At 40.8% G+C, this 21,607-nt stretch overlaps 1 protein-coding gene across 1 annotated transcript; it reads left to right on the top strand.

Annotated features, from left to right (window-relative positions):
- Nucleotides 1-2,910: 2,910 nt before the first annotated feature.
- Nucleotides 2,911-7,974, top strand: LOC148735778 (uncharacterized). Its single transcript, XM_088752998.1, has one exon. The coding sequence runs from the start codon at nt 3,505-3,507 to the stop codon at nt 7,972-7,974; it is 4,470 nt and encodes a 1,489-aa protein (XP_088609124.1). The 5' UTR covers nt 2,911-3,504.
- The last annotated feature ends 13,633 nt before the right edge of the window (nt 7,975-21,607 follow it).

Raw genomic sequence — 21,607 nt, 5'->3', positions numbered from 1 at the left:
AGGTGTTTCTTTGCATATGGCCTATGTGTTGGACGATGTCAAGAGTATTTGATGGTGCTACTTGAGGATTTTGTGGATGTTTGGCAGTGCTGGGTTGTAAGTTATTACAAGTGGTACACGGTCAGTGGAGGAAATAGGTTTGCTTGTGAGCGATACCTGCCTTGATGTTTAATTATTGATCTTATATGCTCTCGAAATATAAGTCGAGCATATAAGATCAATAATTCATGGGTTGGTTTTCATCTGGATGCCAAGAAACTTATTTTCTTGCTACGGAAAAATTGTTTTCCATCTTGGGTCATAGACAAGATCATTTACAGGTATATAGCGAAGAAAAATAATCCTTCTCCTACTGGGCAGAACGCCTCTTCTAAGTCCGGTAAACCTTCTTCGCACTATTATAAACTTCCCTATGTTGGTCGGTTTTCGAAAATCGCTCAGACTAAGTTAAGACAACTACTCAAACGTTATTGTAGAGCTGATTTAGATGTTGAGTTAGTCTTCAGTACGTTTAAACTCAGAAACATGTTCAGCGTGAAAGATTCAGTACTGCTGGGTCTGCGTTCGCGTGTCGTATATAAATTTTCGTTTGCTGGCTGTAATGTCAGTTATATTGGTGAGACCACTCGCCACATTTGTACACGAGTTCGTACGCACCTCTTGTCGGACAAAACTTCGCATATTTACGAGCACCTGCAATAACTTGAACTTGAACTTGAACTTTATTTTTATTTAGACACGGTAAATCTATCAGATAAAATAATAATATTATTACAATCTATTATTGCAGTTACAATCTACTTTAATCTATATAAACATGATCTAAAATTTAAAAGTGAAATAGAAAAAAATAAAGAAATTCTGCTTTACATAGATGCCGTGTGCGTTTTTTCGATTCAGGCGAAGAAATTGCGACAACCATTTCGAAAGGATTGAAGTGATTTTGCTTGCCGCAATTCAGGGGACAAGCTATTCCAGATAACCGCACCGTTATAGCTACAGCTATTTTTCAGGAAATTGGTGCGGGGCAATGGAACAGCTAGTTTGTTTTCAGAGTTCCTTAGATTATATGGAGGATCATATTTAGTGAAAAGAGAACCAAGATAGTCGGGCGCAAGACCATGTATAGATTTATAGACCATGGTGGCCACTTGTATTTGTCGCTGAGTATCTAACCGTCTCCAGTTAAGTTGCACAAAAAGAGGATCAGCGCTTGTGTCATAACTGGAGAAGGTCAGAATACGGGCAGCTCGGTTTTGCAACTTTTGGAGCTTATTCGAAAGACCCTTGTTACAATGCCCCCAGACCTCGCTGCAGTAATTAAAGTACGGTTGAACTAAGACATTGAAAACGGACTCAAGCGTAGTTCGATTAACAAAAGGCCTACAACGTTTAATTGCTCCAATGCCCGATGCGATCTTCTTGGCTATTTTTTCAATGTGCATATTCCATGAAAGGTTTTCGTCTATATGTACAACCAGAGATTTGACTGAACTAACTTGTTTAATTATGTCACCTCCTATGATTAGTTTAGGGGAAGAATCGTAGGTACGTATCCTTTGCCGCGATCCAATTAACATGAATTCAGTTTTAGATGAATTTAGAGTCAATTTGTTTGCAGTGAGCCATGTGTTAACATTGGATAGGTCGTGATGTTGAATGGAGCGAACGAAAACCAGATTGCTGGCTGGAAATCAAACTGTTTTCAGTGAGATAACCGTAAACCTGGTCGTAAATGATACGCTCAAACACCTTAGCTACTATAGGGACGATAGAAATTGGGCGATAATTGTTTAAGTCGGAGTGATCTCCCTCTTTGAAAAGTGGGATAACCTTTGCGCATTTCCATTCCTGAGGGAAAACACCTGATCTGATGGACTGATTAAAAATAGAACACAATGGATCAGCTATCAGATCGGCGCACTCCCTAAGAAGTCGCGAAGATATCATATCTGAGCCTGTGGCTTTCGATTTACAAAGCTTAGACAAAAGTGAGAACACTTTAGAAGGATTAATACATTTTAACTCAAAACGTTTGTCGGTTCCCTCAAGGTAATGTAGGTGTGATGGACCATTATTAGAATAAATCTGGCTAGCAAGCTTGGGTCCAATAGAAGAAAAGTGATTGTTGAAGGCATCGGCCAGCTCAGGAGGGCCGTAAATAGAGTTACCGTTGCTTTTGATTTCTTTTATGGAACAATTATTAGTTTTCCTCGACATGAGCTCATTTACAATCCTCCAGGTCTGGCACGAATTGCCTTCGTTTTCATCTAATGCTCTTTTATAATAGAGCTCTTTTGCATTTTTAATTTCGTTATTAACTAGGTTGCGACATTTTTTAAATTGTAGCCAGTCATTAGCATCCTTAGAACGTGATGCTTTCAATTTAAGAATATCCCTGTCATGCATTCGTTTCTTTAAGTAAGGTGTAATCCAAGGTGACTTTGAGGCGCGCGCCTGTTTTACATGAAGTGGGGCATGCTTGTTTACACATTCCAGGAATAGTTGTTTCCATGCAGCCCACATTAAGTTAGGATCAGAATAGCTTTCGATGCGACTCCAATCCTGTTGACCTATATCGTTACGAAAGCGATCAGAGTTAAAATTCTTAAATTTCCTGTATCTCAGGGTAGTATGCTTATTCGTTGTCGATTCAATAGAAACTTTACGAAAAACGTAAACTAAACTGTGATCGCTGATGCCTATATGTGAGACCCCCAAGGGCCCGTCTTGACTCTTATGATACTGAATGCTTCACGATCTTAGACTCTGCCGCTTCAAAATACTAAAATTAAGATCAAAGAGGCATTGCATATTAAGTGGGAAAAGCCCATTCTTGATCAGCAATTGAAACATCTAGAATTGTCTCTTTCCTTTTAATTATGTTGTTCCTTGGTCTTTTATTTTATTATTATTGTTACGAAAAATAGTATTGCGTGACTAGCGCTACATTCTAGAGGCTTCGCGAGAGTTCGTTGTTTGTTTATTTTTAGGTTCGTACGTGAGCGTTTCTAAATCGGTGTATTTTGTAATCCTTCTATAATTAGAACTATTACTAATTTAGAGAATTCTAGAAGCTTATTGTAAGAGTATATAAGTAGACGAGTCCTAGCGAAGTTTCAACTAATCTTTCACAAGCGAACAGAGTTGGGGTTAGCCGTGTTTAGTCAAGCGTGACAAGAGCTGTATTTATTCAAGTTGGCGGAGGCCGTGTAAGTTTGTCGAGTACGAGTTGCTTAGAGTTCTAACTTGTGGAAATTACGTTCATTTTCGAATAAATCTTCTTGTTGTTGTTCCGACAACCCTGCGTTCAGTTTAGTGCCGAACAAACTTTCCTCAAAACATTCGAACACGTAACATTGGGGGCCTGTCCGGGAGAGGAATTCATTTGTTTACCGACTACAGAAACCAGGAAAGGACAATTCAAGAAGGAGTTACAGAAAAAGTAAGAAGAACTGTACAAGAGAGTGTATTGTGGTTTTGCTGTGAAACACCGCTTTGGAAATGGAAAAGCTTTTGCAGATGGGAAAAGAATTTGGTTTGGAAGGAGAAAAGCTCCTTGAGTTTGTGAGAGACGAGGAAGAAAAAGAAGAGAAACGCAGACTGCTTGAAGAAGAACGAAGAAGGGAACGGGAAGAGAGAGAAGAAGAAAAGGAAGAGAGACGTCGAATGCTTGAAGAGAATAAAAGAAAAGAAGACGAAGAGAGAGAAACTAGGCGACAAGAACGCGAACTAAGAAAATTGGAGATGGAAGCCGAGCTGTTGAAACAGAGAGAGAGTATTGAAGCGGCAAAAAGAGAACACGAGTTGGAGATTGCACGTTTGGCCGTGCAGAATGCTGACGGGCGTCCTGAAGTAAGAGAGGATAGGGCCAAGGCACCCAAGCTTCCCTCATTCATCGATGGCAAGGACGACTTGGATGCTTATTTACAGAGATTTGAGAGATTTGCAGCGACAGCTAAGTGGGAGAAAACAGGATGGGCTTCGAAACTTAGTGCTCTTTTGTCTGGACGTGCACTAGAAGTTTATTCGCGGTTATCTGAGGAGGCAGCCCAAGATTATGACCGGGTGAAGCTAGCCTTGATGAAGAGATATGACCTTACGGAGGACGGATATCGCCGTAAATTTAGAACATCGAAGCCGGAAGTCGATGAGAGTCCAGAACAGTTTATAGTGCGGCTGGAGAGATACTTGTTGCGGTGGCTGCAACTGTCACACACTGAACAGTCCTTTGAAGGCCTGAAAGACTTAATTGTGGAAGAACAGTTTATTGACTCCTGCCCAAAGGAGTTAGCTATTCACCTTCGTGAAAGAGCCCCTGAAACGCTTGACCAGATAGCGAAAATCGCCGATCAATACTTGGAAGCACATGGAAAGCAGTTGTTTAGTTCCGCGACCAAGAGGCCATCCAAAACGGAGGAAACAAAGAATTCACAGAGTGAGACAACAGCTCCCCAGTGTTACAAATGTAATGCCCACGGACACAAAGCGATTAACTGTCCAGCTCTAGTAAGAAAGTGTTTCCTATGTGGCAGGCGAGGTCATGAGGCGAGGAACTGTCGATCGAGTGGACGGAAGTCAGGAAATCAAGGTAAAGATAGTAATCTTGTGCAACGTGGTCAAGTTAGTGCTGGCTGTTTGGTTAAGTCACCAGATCTTAACGCTACCCCTGAGGAAGTTAAGTCGTGTATTCTAAATGATCAGCTTCTGTTGGCCTGTGGCAAGAAAGTCCCGTTGCTAAGTAATGCCTGTGTTGAACCCTTATCTGGAGTAAGAAGTAAGATGCCAGTTGTAAAAGGCAGAGTAGGAGAGAAGACTGTTGACGTTTTAAGAGATACCGGTTGCAGTGGAGTTGTAGTCAGGAAGAACCTTGTTAGCGAGGATCAGTTCACCGGAGATTTTAACGTCATGCTGCTTATAGACAACACAGCGAGGAAAGTGCCTATAGCAAGAATTTATGTTGATACGCCTTATCTCAAGGGTCATGTAGAAGCGCAGTGCCTTTCAGATCCTATCTACGACCTAATTATTGGTAATGTACGTGATGCAAGGGACGCACAAAATCCAGATCCCAGTTGGCAAGAGGCTTGTGCGGTAACGACCCGAAGTCAAGCTAAGAAAAAGGATGAAAGCACCACTTTGAGAGTGCCTAGTACCCGTGAAAACCCTATTGTGGATAAAGAGAAGCTCAAACAGATGCAGCGAGAAGATGAGAGCCTACGTAAGTATTGGGATCGAGACGGTGTACTAGTGAAGGGTCAGGCGGAGATTTCCTTTGAAGAAAAATCCGGAGTACTGTACCGCTTGTACCAGCATCCCTATGTAAATGGTGGTAAGCCACTTAAACAAGTTATGGTACCTGGAAAGTTGAGACGCTCCATAATGCAAGTAGCTCACGGATCGATCATGGGCGGACACATGGGTATAAAGAAAACAACGGACAAGATCCAGAGTGCGTTTTACTGGCCTGGAATTCAAGGTGACGTGACTCGATTTTGCAAGTCCTGTGACGTTTGTCAGAAAACCGTAAGTAAAGGATCAGTACCAAAAGTACCGTTAGAGAAGATGCCATTGATTGATAAACCCTTTAAGAGAGTAGCAATAGATCTTGTTGGCCCTATAAGTCCCCCGAGTGAAGAAGGACACAGATATATATTGACACTGGTAGATTTTTCGACTCGCTACCCAGAGGCTGTGCCGCTAAAGAACATTGACACAGAGACTGTAGCAGAGGCACTGGTAGATATTTTCAGCCGTCTAGGAATACCCGAAGAAATCTTGAGTGATCTCGGTACGCAGTTTGTTTCTGACTGCATGAGAGAAGTCACCCGTCTACTCAGCATTAAACAGCTTACAACAACACCCTATCACCCGATGTGTAACGGCTTAACGGAGAAGTTCAATGGAACAATGAAGTCTATGTTGAAGAGACTGTGTAGTGAGCAGCCAAGGCAGTGGCATCGCTATATAAATCCGCTATTGTTCGCTTATCGTGAAGTTCCCCAAGAGTCCACCGGTTTTTCACCGTTTGAGTTGTTATATGGAAGAGCTGTCAGGGGACCAATGGCTATACTCAAACAGCTGTGGACGAAAGAAGTTGACGAGCCTGAGGTAAAGAACAGTTACCAATACGTTTTCGAATTACGAGAGAAGTTAGAAGATACTCTTAAACTCGCCCATAGCGAACTGGAGAAAGCCCAGCAGAAAGGAAAGCACTATTACGACCGAAAGGCCAAAGTTAGGAAGTTCCAGTCAGGTGAGAAAGTGCTTATACTGCTACCTACCGACCACAACAAGCTACTTATGCAGTGGAAGGGCCCCTTTGAAGTTAGTTCTGTGGTAGGTCTCAATGACTACAAGGTGAAAGTAAAAGGCAAGGAGAAAGTTTACCACGCTAATCTACTTAAAAAGTATTTTGAGCGAGAGGAGACCACAACCGAAGGAGCATTAGTTGGTGGGGTAGGCGCTTCGTGTGTAGACGATGCTGTCAACTGTGCAGTTGAAGCAGATGAAGCAGAAGAAGAAAACATTGATTTCTTAGAGCTTGGTGGATATGTAGCAAAAGAATCGATCGAGGATGTTAAAACCGGACCAAATCTGACGAATGAGCAACGCAATGAATTTACGGATCTGGCTAAACAGTTCGCGAATTTGTTCACTGAAGCACCAGGCGCTACAGATCTCGTTCAGCATCATATCAAACTCGTTTCAGACGAACCGGTTAGATCAAGACCTTACCCAGTGCCTTACAGCATCAGAGAGTCGCTGAGAAGAGATATTATCGACATGATCAAAATGGGAGTTATTAGAGAGTCCAGTTCTCCGTATGCATCACCTGTGGTAGTAGTGAAGAAAAAAGACAACACAAACCGTGTGTGCGTTGATTATCGGAAACTAAACAAACTAACTGTATTTGACCCCGAACCTATGCCAACCGCCGAACATTTGTTTCAGAAGCTTAGTGGAGACAAGTTCTACTCAAAAATTGACCTAAGCAAGGGATATTGGCAGATAAAAATACCGGAAGAGGACATACAGAAAACGGCGTTCGTAACACCCGATGGATCGTACGAGTTCCTGAAGATGCCGTTCGGAATGATCAACTCTGCAGCAACACTGAAGCGTGCAATGAAGAAGTTGCTAAAAGATTTAGCCAACGTTGATTTCTATTGGGATGATATATTGGTTCACACCCGTACGTGGGAAGAACATATTGAAGCCCTAAGAGAGCTATTTTTACGCCTTGTACAAGCGGGGTTCACTATTAGACCTACTAAGTGCCTATTCGGTGTAAACAGTGTGGATCTCCTAGGCCACCGACTAGAGCAAGGAATGATTGGTCTACATCAGGATAATGTGGAGAAAATTAAAGATGCCCCAAGACCAAGCACAAAGAAACAGGTGCGATCATTTATGGGTCTAGCAGGATACTACAGAGATTTTATTCCCAACTTTGCAGCGATTGCAGCGCCCTTATCTGACCTTACGCGGAAAGGCCAACCTAATAAAGTTGAGTGGAGTGAAGCCCAAGAGAAAGCCTACCGAACAATCAAGTCTTACCTAACAAGCGAGCCTATTCTACGGCTCCCCGATCCAGCTAAAACCTATTTCTTAAGGACGGACGCCTCCAACAGTGGAATCGGTGCAGTATTAATGCAGAAACATAATGAGAAGTTATTCCCTGTTTGCTACGCAAGCAAGAAATTGACAGGTGCAGAAAGGAACTATTCTACAATTGAGAAGGAATGTCTAGCAATTGTATGGAGTATCAAGAGATTTCATCTCTATCTGTACGGAGTTTCTTTTGTTCTTCAGACGGACCATGAACCCTTAAAGTATATGAACAGTGCTAAGTTTAACAACGGACGCCTTATGCGTTGGGCTATGTTTTTGCAAAGCTATTCATTCAGAGTTGAAGCCATTAAAGGCTCAGAGAACGTTGGAGCAGATTACTTGAGTCGTGTAGAGGATTAAGTTTGCTAACATTGAACTGCACCTTATTTCGCAATTTTTCTTACTTAGGATAAATTTAGGAAATTTCTTCTAGAAGGGGGTTATGTTACGAAAAATAGTATTGCGTGACTAGCGCTACATTCTAGAGGCTTCGCGAGAGTTCGTTGTTTGTTTATTTTTAGGTTCGTACGTGAGCGTTTCTAAATCGGTGTATTTTGTAATCCTTCTATAATTAGAACTATTACTAATTTAGAGAATTCTAGAAGCTTATTGTAAGAGTATATAAGTAGACGAGTCCTAGCGAAGTTTCAACTAATCTTTCACAAGCGAACAGAGTTGGGGTTAGCCGTGTTTAGTCAAGCGTGACAAGAGCTGTATTTATTCAAGTTGGCGGAGGCCGTGTAAGTTTGTCGAGTACGAGTTGCTTAGAGTTCTAACTTGTGGAAATTACGTTCATTTTCGAATAAATCTTCTTGTTGTTGTTCCGACAACCCTGCGTTCAGTTTAGTGCCGAACAAACTTTCCTCAAAACATTCGAACACGTAACAATTATTTTTATTGTTATTATTATTATTATTTTATTTGTTTATTTATTATTATTATTTTATTTTTTATGATCTAGTCAAGCGCGCGCTATTTACATTTTTCGCGTTTTTAACTTTCAAATGTAACGTAAGCCCTGACACGTAATTTGTAACGTGCCTTAATATAAATTCAAATGTACAACCGTTAAATGCTCATTTGTAACTGAAGATGACATGAGAATGGTGAAACATGTCTTATAAATTTAAACTCAAAGTTTTTGTTTCTTTTTTGAGATATATATATATATTGTGGGAGGAAAAAGACAAGTAAACTACAAGTTCATCTTGTAGTTTACTTGTCTTTTTCCTCCCACAATATATACTTCGCTCTACTTCTATGTATTGAGCACTGTTCTACGAAAATCAAGTCACACTTTATATATATATATATATTTAACAGATATATATATATATATAAAGTGTGACTTGAGCACTCTAACTAGGATGAGCCATTGCTCTGCAATTGCGCATGCTCGCTAGTGTACTCTAGTTTGAGCACTCTGGCATGGCTTAGACGATACCACAAAGGGTGGATCGTTTGGGGTGACCATATTGGTTCTCCTCCATCCTAGCATTAGCACTGCACTGATGAGGCCCAGAAGGCCGAAACAGTACTGTCTGCAGTTAGTTATATTTAACAGATATATATTTAACAGATTCCACTGTGGTCGTGGTCGCCCACTCATCTGTGGGCGACCACGAAACAGGCTTGTAGGGATGAACTTGTAGTTTACTTGTCTTTTTCCTCCCACAATATATACTTCGCTCTACTTCTATGTACTGAGCACTGTTCTACGAAAATCAAGTCACACTTTATATATATATATATATATATATATATATATGTATTGAGCACTGTTCTACGAAAATCAAGTCACACTTTATATATATATATATATATATATATATATATATATATATATATTGTGATGAAATTTTGTGGGCCGAGGCCAGGAACGTGTTCGATAATTGAGTCAGTTTGCTAGACATAACGTCTCGTAGTCACGTTCGACGCACTAAAAACTACTATAAAACGAATACAAGAATTGTAAAAACGTGTAAAATGGTATATAAAAAGTCACTTGTAAAAATGTAGCGGAATTCCAAATCGATTTCGATCAATTACGATCCTCATCAGTAGTACTCCGCCATGTTTAAAATACTCATAAATAATTGTTCATATAAGTGACTCTGAAATGTCCACACTTCTTCCAGGCTTCATGTAAGCGGTCATGGTGTATCAATCACAGCTCGTGGGATTTGAAAAAAGTTCCATTCGTTCTTGGAGTTCATAAGCGAGTCTTCGTTCACATTATTTATCCTCACTCCTTCAGTTATTTGTCTCAGCATCGCGTCATTGTGATAAACCCCCGTCACATCCATTCGGAACTGCTTTACCTCTCTATTGTGTTTCTCTTTACAGTGTTTCCACAATGCAGATCGTTCTTCCTTATTGTTAAGTGATTTCGTATGCTCTTTCCCTCTGGTATACGCGCTCCTGGCTGTTTCCCCTACGTATACGCTGTTACACTGGATACACTTAATCTCATACGTCACACTTTCTCTATCACACGGTCCTTTTCCACCTGTGCTACACACTGGGCAGTCTTCTCGTCCACACTGTCGCGGTTTAAATGGGTCGGACTTTTGGAGTAGTCGTTTAATGGCGATTCCGGCTTTCTCCACCACTTTAATATTGAAACCTTGCTGCTTTATTTCTGTCTGGTATTCCTTCCGTAACCGTGAGTTGGGCGTAGCTGGTACAAAAATTACTGATTCATTCCCGCCGCGTTTGTACCAGTTGGATTTCCTTTCGCTCTTTTCCTTTTCTCGTTCCACCTTTCTCCACTCCTTGGGTCGATGTAACGGTCTTTCTCCTTTTCGCTCAGCTCTTTGTCTCGCTCTAAAAGCTTTGAGGGCCGAATCTACAACCTCATATCTGAATTTCTTGCTGTACCCCGAGTATTGCATTCTCAGGACCATCTCGTTAACATTCTCTACTACTCGTTCCCATGGTAACAATCTGCTACAGTTAAGTAAGACCCGAAGGACTTCTTGGGTCAGGACTGTTCTCTTTGTACTCCAGCTTACGGCAGACCTAGCATGTATGACTGTCTTAGAAGCCATGCTCTTGGAATAAAACTCATACATGATCACTGAGGCTGAGGCTTTCCCTCAGCCTCAGTGATCATGTATGAGTTTTATTCCAAGAGCATGGCTTCTAAGACAGTCATACATGCTAGGTCTGCCGTAAGCTGGAGTACAAAGAGAACAGTCCTGACCCAAGAAGTCCTTCGGGTCTTACTTAACTGTAGCAGATTGTTACCATGGGAACGAGTAGTAGAGAATGTTAACGAGATGGTCCTGAGAATGCAATACTCGGGGTACAGCAAGAAATTCAGATATGAGGTTGTAGATTCGGCCCTCAAAGCTTTTAGAGCGAGACAAAGAGCTGAGCGAAAAGGAGAAAGACCGTTACATCGACCCAAGGAGTGGAGAAAGGTGGAACGAGAAAAGGAAAAGAGCGAAAGGAAATCCAACTGGTACAAACGCGGCGGGAATGAATCAGTAATTTTTGTACCAGCTACGCCCAACTCACGGTTACGGAAGGAATACCAGACAGAAATAAAGCAGCAAGGTTTCAATATTAAAGTGGTGGAGAAAGCCGGAATCGCCATTAAACGACTACTCCAAAAGTCCGACCCATTTAAACCGCGACAGTGTGGACGAGAAGACTGCCCAGTGTGTAGCACAGGTGGAAAAGGACCGTGTGATAGAGAAAGTGTGACGTATGAGATTAAGTGTATCCAGTGTAACAGCGTATACGTAGGGGAAACAGCCAGGAGCGCGTATACCAGAGGGAAAGAGCATACGAAATCACTTAACAATAAGGAAGAACGATCTGCATTGTGGAAACACTGTAAAGAGAAACACAATAGAGAGGTAAAGCAGTTCCGAATGGATGTGACGGGGGTTTATCACAATGACGCGATGCTGAGACAAATAACTGAAGGAGTGAGGATAAATAATGTGAACGAAGACTCGCTTATGAACTCCAAGAACGAATGGAACTTTTTTCAAATCCCACGAGCTGTGATTGATACATCATGACCGCTTACATGAAGCCTGGAAGAAGTGTGGACATTTCAGAGTCACTTATATGAACAATTATTTATGAGTATTTTAAACATGGCGGAGTACTACTGATGAGGATCGTAATTGATCGAAATCGATTTGGAATTCCGCTACATTTTTACAAGTGACTTTTTATATACCATTTTACACGTTTTTACAATTCTTGTATTCGTTTTATAGTAGTTTTTAGTGCGTCGAACGTGACTACGAGACGTTATGTCTAGCAAACTGACTCAAATATATATATATATATATATATATATATGGGTCGTTTGGGGTGACCGTCTCGGCTCTCCCCCATCCTGGCATCAGCACTGCACTGATGAGGCCCAGAAGACTGAAACAGTAAAGAGCTTCTCGTGCTTTTGTCGCTACTGCCTGGTCAAAGCGTGATATACGGAATCCGAGATTTTTCAGGTTAGTTTGCCCTCTGTGCCCTCTCTTCTACTTTTACTTTGTGTATGATAATGGATTTAACAATGAATGTGGATGGACTTGAAGAAATGATAAGGATTGGCAACGAAAATGTTCAAGACCGCTCAACCGTTAATGGCGACTCTTACGCTTCAAGAGCTGCTCGCACTTCTGATATTACAAGTGAAACAAGACCGCCACAAATACGGTTTCCCAAAACCAGCATGCCTCAGAGGCCGAAATCTGCCTTCTTTATGCCAAACAAGAATGCAAGCGCACGTGCTGTATTTGATGCTTTTGCCGAGTGTAGTCTCTCCGACCGACATTCAGTGTTTACAACGTTAACTCAACGGTGAAGTTGTGATCACCTTCAAATCTATTGCCGCCAAAGAACAGTTCCTACGCCTAAATTCTCTCAACATTGATTCCGAACCTTTCGCCCTTCAAGACATCGACAAACCGCTCACTTTCCTAACTATCTACGACGCTCCTTTCGAACTGTCTGAACTTGCAATAATTAAACGCCTTATGCTCTACTGTGAAGTCATTCATTATCGCCGAGGAAAACACTCGTACGCGACCAACATTTATAATGGTCTCCGACATTACAGAGTCCGTATCATTAATCCCATCTCCAGCTTTCTCTGTTTTGGGAAGTACCAGATTTTTATTAAATACAACGGTCAGAACCCAACCTGCCGAAAATGCAATCGTTTGATCAGGTGCAACGACTTTGATATTAATCTAGTCAATATCTACGCTCCTATCAATCCTACCGAACGGAAAATTTTTTTTGTTTCGATTCATGAATTTTTCATTCCCTCCTCTGCGACTATCATCGGAGGAGATTTTAATTGTTACGACAACGATCTTGATAAATTTTGGTGGGAATATCTCTACACACAAAGACTACGTATCTTTAAAAAGGGATTTCGCGCTTTCAGATGTTTGGCGAGATTTGCATCCAAGATCAAGAGAATTTACGTGGACTAATTCCACACGGTCAATTGGGAGTAGACTTGACAAGTTTTTGATTTCGAAAGATTTATTGTCACACAATGTTATGTGTGACATTCGCCCTTGTTCGATATCAGACCACGATTTTGTTTTTCTTACTTTTGATATTCCCACCGCTGTAAAACGGGGACCAGTCGTTCGGTGTTTGATCAACTCTCTTTTGAACGATAAGGACTTTTGCGCTGCTATAGAGAAACTAATTGATGATCATGTACGTTTTTTATCTTGTTTTCCGTGTCTCCAAGATTGGTGAGAGTTTTTAAAACAGTCTATTAAAGAAAAAAACGATCTCCTTTTCCCTTAAAAAGCGAAGACAATTGCAAAGAGAGCAGGCGATTTTGACGAACAAATTGATCCATCATCGTCAAAGTTTAGTTGACGGAGACAATTCCGTTATCCCTTTAATTTCTGACACCGAATGTCGTTTGAAAGCCCTTCGAACTAAACAAGTCGAAGGAATCATTATTCGTAGTAGAGCAGAATGGCTAGAGAAAGGCGAACGCCCCAGTCGGTACTTTTTTAATTTACAAAGAATTAAAGCTCAACGATCCCACATCTCTTCGGTTTATGATTCTACCGGTATCGAAGTCTCCTCCCAAGAAGAGATTGAAAAAGCTCATATCGATTTCTACGCTCAGCTCTTTTCCGAAGAACCTATAGATGCTGCTTTTCAAGAAGACCTTTTATCTTCTCTATCACGGAAATTAACTTTTGATCAGGCGTCATCTTGTGAAGGCGAGATCACGCTTGACGAACTTACTCTCGCTATGAAAAATATGAATAGGAATAAATCGCCACGCCCTGATGGCCTTTCGGTTGAATTGTACGCTAGATTTTGGGATCGTTTAGCTCCACATTTATGTCGAGTCTTAAATGCATGCTACCAAACCGGAGAGATGTGTGATTCCATGAAGATGAGCAACACGCGCTTTATTTTTAAGAAAGGAGATCGTAAGAATCTGAAAAATTGGCGTCCGATTTCCCTCTTAAACGTTGATTATAAGTTATGCTCAAAAGTTCTCTCTCTTCGACTCTCTAAAGTTCTGGAATACATCGTTGACCCTGATCAAACTTGTTCTGTGCCCGGACGCAAAATTACTTCAAACTTACATTTACCTAGAGATATCTTAGATTACATCGACCGCACGAATGAAACCGGCATTTTGCTCAGTTTAGATCAAGAGAAAGCCTTCGATCGCGTTAATCGCACCTTTCTGCAAAGCCTCTTACCCCGTTTTTGTTTTGGCCCGTCTTTTTGTTTTTGGATCAACACTTTATATAATGGGACCAATATGCGTGTTATTGTTAATGAATGGCTAACCGATGCGATTCCTTTGTCTCGTGGGGTAAGACAGAGGGATTCCCTGTCTCCCCTGCTCTATGTTTTGTCCGTTGAAACTCTCGCATGCAAAATCCGAAATAATCCCGCAATCGAAGGCTTTCTCCTTCCGGGTGCACATGGTCTCCGCTATAAAGTTGGAAATTATGCTGACGATACGACCTGTATAGTGAAATCTTATCGCTCTCTGCAAGTTCTATTCAACATGACTAATATTTACGAGCGTGGCTCTGGGACACGCCTTAACCTCACGAAAACAGAGGCCATGTGGTTGGGGGCGTGGCGTACGCGCGATGACCAACCACTTGGCCTCAAATGGGTGACTAAAATTAGAATTCTAGGTGTTGTTTTCGGCCGCGATACTGAATTAGATAACTGGCAGCCAAAACTAGAGAAACGTATGATGCACGATCCTCGCAGTAGAGAGCGCTATTTATGCAATAGCGAAAATCAGACCTGAAAAAAAATATATGAACTTCATATATTCATTGTATCTGATTTATCATCACGGGTTTATTACGGATCAACTTAACGGCCTGCTCCCAGTTGGCTTGTTAGCTCAATTGGTAGAGCGCTGCACTAGTATCGCAGAGGTCAGTGGTTCGAATCCCGTACAGGCCTGATTTTTTTCAGGTCTGATTTTTTTCAGGTCTGATTTTCGCTATTGCATAAATGGCGCTCTCTACTGCGAGGATCGTGCATCATACGTATCTAATACCGCAGTTCAAAATATATGAACTTCATATATTTATTGTAACCAAAACTAGAGAAATTAGAAAAACATCTAAATTTATGGAAATCCTACTCTCTTTCTCTTGTCGGCCGATCACTCATCGTTAACACCCTCGGAATTAGCAAGCTCCTATATCTCTCTACAGTTTTGTGTGTCCCAAAATGGGTAATTTCTAAGGTGAACGCTTTAATCTGGCCATTTGTCTGGGGTTGTCGAATTGAAACGGTTAGCCGAGGGTCCTGCCACCAGTCTCTTAGCAGTGGTGGTCTCGGCATTTTGAATTTCCTGATCAAAGGTAAACCTCTTAAATTAGCCTCAGTAATTTCCAATCTAGATGATCGCGAATCAAAATCCTTTTATTTGGCCAGATATTTTCTAGGCTCTAGGCTTGCCTCCTGTCGCTCGGAGTGGAGCTCTCTTCGAGATAACTCCACCCCGAGTACACAGATCTTGACGCCCTATTATGAGAATGTTCTCTCGGCGCTCACCACTCTACGTGGGATTCTCTCCCGCACGGAGTGGTGCGATTTTGAATTTTCTTCCAAGAAATGTTATCGAACTCTCCTGAAGGAAAACTCCACATCTCCAATTCTTCATCGCTTTTGGACTCCCTTCCTTCCGATTGACTTTAATCTTGACAAATTTTGGAATTTAGTGCGAGATGACTTTTCTGAAAATTATAAGAAAGACCTACTCTGGAAAATTGTACTTCGCGCTATTAAGGTCCGCGATTCTCTAAAAAATAGGGGATATATCGACTCAGATAAGTGCGCGTTCTGTTCCCGTAAAGAAACTATAGATCACTGTTTTCTCAATGGCCCCGTGTGAAATCTGTATGGACCCACTTTTCCCCTATTATCTCCTCTATCCTTGGAACTAGATTTCTCCCATCCTGTACCTATGTTTTCTTTTTTCGTTGGATTCCCGCTAGTCCAAAACAGAATCGTATTGCCCGCTTTCTAATTAAGACAATTCTGTACGGCATGTGGAAATTTCGAAATAAATCTACCATCCACAATGGGAATGACCCCCCTGAGGGTATAATTCGCTATGCCCTCAGCGAGACCAAAAACAGAATTGCGTGCGACTACTTCCGACTTTCGTTGTCTAACTTTAGAAACGCTTGGGAGTCCCCATCAATCTGTACAATTGATTGGGACTCCTATAGAATACTTTTGTAAATAGATTACCTTAAGCTTTAGTTAAGATTTGATTAAATGAACTTGGAATTATTTACTACTGCACAAGAAAAAAATAGACAAAAATGATGCGTAGCGATCTACACGATTAATGGAAAAAAAAAAAAAAAAGTAGTTCACTTACTTTCCCCGATGGCATCCTGAGTTGAATCTGTTTGACCCACTAGGTATCTTAAAGGAAAGAAAAAGCGAGACTATCTTACGGTATGGTCATGTTTACCTTATTTAACTTTTTCATCTTCATAAATAACCACTCGCCGATTCATGTTCTTACTCTCGACATGTTGCTCTTTCACCAAGGGAAAGGAGGAGAGATTTGTGGAGGGCGTTTTGGTTGATATTGTTTGCAATATTCCAAGTGATTTTATTCTTCTTATGAGAAATTTTTTGTTCAATTTAGAGGTTAATGTATTGGGTTTGAATGAATTTGAACCCCTTCCAGCCTCGGCACTTTTATTCATAATCTCATTTTGAATGAAATGACATGCTGAAGTTGACATCAAATTAAAAAAAATCTTTTTTCAGGTACGCATAATAGACAGAATTATCAATGAATAAACGAAGCAGTCTATAATTTGGAAAAAGATAAGTCCAAGAGTAAAATATCAAGGATTAATGTTCAGATGGATGAGTAATAGACATTTACCTGATAAAATACTGTATGCAGGAAAATGCCATCACTTCGTAACACATCAACCCTAAAGGTTCCTGAAAAGACACAGACATAGATGTGATGCGAAGAGGTGTTTCGTTGCCTTCTATTAAGTGATGAGAGTCTAAACCCTAACAATTCTGAAACAACCACTTGATAAATACGAGTAAAAGTAACTTTGAGTTGTTTTCGGTCACCACTGATAATTTGTGTCTGTCCACCGTTACGATTCTACTCTTAGTTCATTAAGTGACCCTTAGGCATCTATTGTTTACAAGCCTGTTACTCTTCACCTGCGTGCGCCCAGGTTTACTGAGGAGATGAGATCGACGAAAAAGTTGAGAAGAAAACTGGAAGCAGAAAATGGAGTACCACCAGGAGTGACGTCAGCAATCGTTTGTATATGGATCAGTGTTGATTAGCTAATGATTTGGTTCGTAATACCAAAGGAATTTATTTTTGCTCTCTTACTGAGAATAACTGTGGAAACCAGCGGGTTCTTTTTCAAGCCATCAACAACCTTCTGAACGCTAATATCATACATGCAATATCTGATGCTGGTTTAGCTGATCAGTTCAATTCATTTTTAAGAATAAGATTAGTCTTATTCGAGAAGGATTACCGAAGTTTATTGTTGATGGAACCTGTTCAGATATTCGATCTACACTGCGTCAATGTGTACTAACATCCTTTGAAAGACTTTGAACGCATAGCATAGTCACGGTGCTTAATGCAAGTCCTGCAAGGTTATGTTAGAAGCAAGTCCTGCAAGCTTATGTCCTGAAACAACGAAGCTGAAAACGGAAGTGTATTTTTTCTCAAATTTTTGACAAAAGGTTGAACCAGAGAAGAAATCTCACTTTTATTTTCTTTTAAAAAATTCGTCAGTGCCATACCTTGTCCATATAAACTGATGCTTCCTTCGGACCAAAATCCCCTGGGTGAGTATGTTTGTTTGCATCATTCAAATCACATGACTTGTCTTTTAACGGAAGTTTATACTCTTGCAGCGAGGTTCGCTCGAACAGATCAACACGCACTCGTTAATACTGGGAGTTTTTCGTGTCGAAGAAACGTGACCGGAAAGGTGATGACCATACTCTGAATATGTGGACCGACGCCACTGCTTCATAGCTTGGCTTGGCTGTACGTGCTATATGACGATGAACGTGACAAAATAACAAAGCAACATGGTTTTCTAATGAAATGACGAGGAAATAAATGCTTGATTGAAATGTAAGCAATGCTACAAGCTTAGACCGTGAAGAAAATTTTAAGGAATGCTCGCTGGCTGGCGCAGCCAAACTCAGCCAGCCACGACTGTTGGAAAGTTCTCAAAATAATATAGTTGCTCAAAGTGTACCTACCGTATGTGAGACACTTGAGATCTTCCACAGGAGCTTGCGAAATTCGAGTACAGACCGCGAGCAGGACTTAACAACGGCTTGTGTAATCCAGCTTTTGAGGTCCTTTGTAACAAGATAACAATACGAAGGCTACTTCTTTGAAAGAGAAGCTAAAATTAACAATGTTGCTCTTAACGTCTCAATAAACTAAATCCAACAACACAAAGAACAGTCTGTTTCTAAACAGTGGACGGCCCAACATACGTCATACTAAAGATGTCATTGCTAATTAACAATGTCATCAACCACGCGAAATTGCACAACTTTGTTTATTTTCAACTCTAGCCAGTAAACATGAAAACTAAACCCAAGACGATTGATAAAACAGAAATGAAACAGGGAAGATCGATATGAGTAATCAAATTGAGAATTTTCCGTAATTATTTGATGAAATTCACATTGAAAGAAAAAATAATTAACTAAAAGAGAGATATTCCAATTGGCAAACATTTAAAATAAATATGTTAAAGTGCACATGACTCGAAATTTCCCACCCCCCCCCCCCCCCCCCATTTTTATTTCTTATTATTAAAGTTCAGGTATTACTTCATCAAATTATGGTATTAGAACCTTCCTGGGAGCGCTTTAGTAGTTTTCCCGCCGGCTCAAAGTAGAGCATTTTCCCCAAAACTGTGCGACAATTCCCGCGCGGCCAAAATTCCTCTGTGACGTCATCAGTTGTGTAGATTGCGCCCGGGAACATGGCGGATAAGTGAACTCAAAGAGTGTCCGGGAAATCTTGTGTAGCTGTGGCCCCGGGTTAGTCAGCTGTATGAATTCAAGTCAAACCCCAGGCAAATAAATGCATCTTTTTCCTTCTAATAAAATTTTAAGAAGGAAATGGACGAAATTCGCCCATAAACATCGGCCAGGTTTTAAGTCATCGTAGACCTCAGTGTTGTGTTCTGTGCATTTCTCGCCAGACAGCAGTTTGTCGAAATACCAGCATTAGAAATCAGCCGAGCTTTCGAAGGCTTTTGAAGGCAGCATTACCAACGATCGATGTGGCAGTCAGGCAAGAGAATGGCCCAGAAGGGACAGATAGAGGACTGCGGAGGGTACGTTATATTCCAATAATTTATAATTAATGGCAATCGACATGTCTACTGATCATTTTTCGTTCATTTATTTGTTTAAGCAGGTTGATTAATTGGCAGCTGTAATAGCTGATGTGGACCTGCTGTCCTAACCCACCCATCCACCCCAGGGAGGACATCCATCACACAGTAACCTCGTGTGTGGGAAATTAACGTCTCCTGCCCCAGGCCTGGAGGAGACGGGACCTCCATTTATTCGTTCCTATCCGAGAAGACTAGAATATCTAACCATTTCTTGATGTTATAGAAAGGTAGCAAATTCTTCTCAATTATTTTAAGACCTTGAGTGTTGGTCCGGCCGGGGCTCGAACCCTCGACCTCCCGCACTACAGTCCAGCACTATATCCATTGAGCTAACCGGGAGGCGGTTAATGTTTACTTTGGTGAATTCGATCGATCTTGATATTACTGCTCTTATTTAATAATCGGTACACAAAGTTATCACGTTTCTCAGGTGGTCAGAGAGGTCTTAAACAACACATTTGTTCTCCCTCGCCGACTGTGAAACTTGTGTAGTGATTTTACTTGTTGGAAATATTTGCTCTCATTTTATTTGCTTGACATTCAGTTGGTATTGCGATGTGAGGGATAAAGCAATCTGCATTGCCAGCTATATTTGACTAATTATAGCCAAGATTAATTGGTGGCAGAGCTAGCAAAAAAACAAGAACGCATTATTTGTTGCAAAGTTACAAATCATGAGGATGGAAATGCAAACAGACACCTTTTTTGTTATTATTTTTTACTATTTACTTAATTAGTTGCTGAACAAGATTCCATGTAGTCTTCACAAAATAAAGTTGCTGAAAAAGAACCTCCAGCAAAGAAAATGACCTACACTCGCAGCAAATGCAAAAAACCAGGACATCGACGTAACCACTGGCACACGCTAATGGATGTCTAACATGGAAAGAGCATGAATAATTGTCATCATAGCAAATTTTTGAGCACTAGGCATATTGTTTGTTATTGTTTTGAAAAGTTCACATTTAAATGTTAGGGACCCAAAATTTGCAATTGCTAGCATTGAAAGTCTTCTGTGCATTTTTGGCCAGGGCTAGGGGCGGGGGGGGGGGGCACTTGACCCATGTTTAGGTATAAGGTGCCATTGGGTTGTTGAAACCCTGAAACACACATTGTTTCTTCCTGTCATCAGGACGTACTGAATTTCTGTCAACATGCAGTTGTGTTATAATGCTGATAGGGCAACTTAAAGGTACTGACAACAATATTGTTCTGAAAAATAAATTAATGCCTTCTAAATAAATACAGATAAACATCATACTCAGTGAGTCTTGCAGCGGTACCCTGTCAGACCCTAATTAGGACAGCCGCGCTTGAAATTATTTACCCCGTGCAGGGTGTAACTGCAGTAATCGTAACCTCACAACACCACGATGATAAAGACTTATTTATTCGGTACGAATGATGGTGACGTTATGTGGGTTGAAACTTAAAACAATAAATGAATACGAAATTACAACAATTGACTAATAAAAGTAACAAGAAAGAAATACACTGAACGAACTGAATGAACTTGAAATGACAATACTTACATTGTTACGATTTCTACGAAACTGCTAGACGAAACTGCTGGACGAATATAAACTGCCAAAAGGCGAAAATACGATGAACTGGAGTAAGTGCTGAAAGCGAACTACTGTATGACTAACGGAAGACTAAGCTCTGAACTTGAGAAAAACTAATTTATATATTCGAAAACGACTAGCTAACTTAAAGTGCAATTAGCGCCTATATTACGAAAGAAAATATATAACGAAGATAAGTGACATAGAAACAACAGAAGCTAACTGAGCAGCCAAAAAATACCAACGAACGATGAGAAGCAGCGACAACACAAAAGGACACCCTAATGATTGATTGAACGAGAAAAACAAAAAAAAACATTCCGCACTCTAAGACCCTACATAGGGTGGAGAGATTGAAAACCTTACCCTATCCAGTGGTGCATCATGATATAGCCCATATAGGAGAGTAAACTGTTCCCCTCCCCCATGAAGGATTTACTGCAGCCTAAATTACTGAGTGTACTAAGCTAAGCAAAAATAAGGAGATCA

The sequence above is a fragment of the Stylophora pistillata genome, chromosome 3 (assembly GCF_964205215.1).
Source record: "Stylophora pistillata chromosome 3, jaStyPist1.2, whole genome shotgun sequence".
In the NCBI taxonomy this organism is placed as follows: domain Eukaryota; kingdom Metazoa; phylum Cnidaria; class Anthozoa; order Scleractinia; family Pocilloporidae; genus Stylophora; species Stylophora pistillata.
This window is presented reverse-complemented; position numbering and strand designations above follow the sequence as displayed.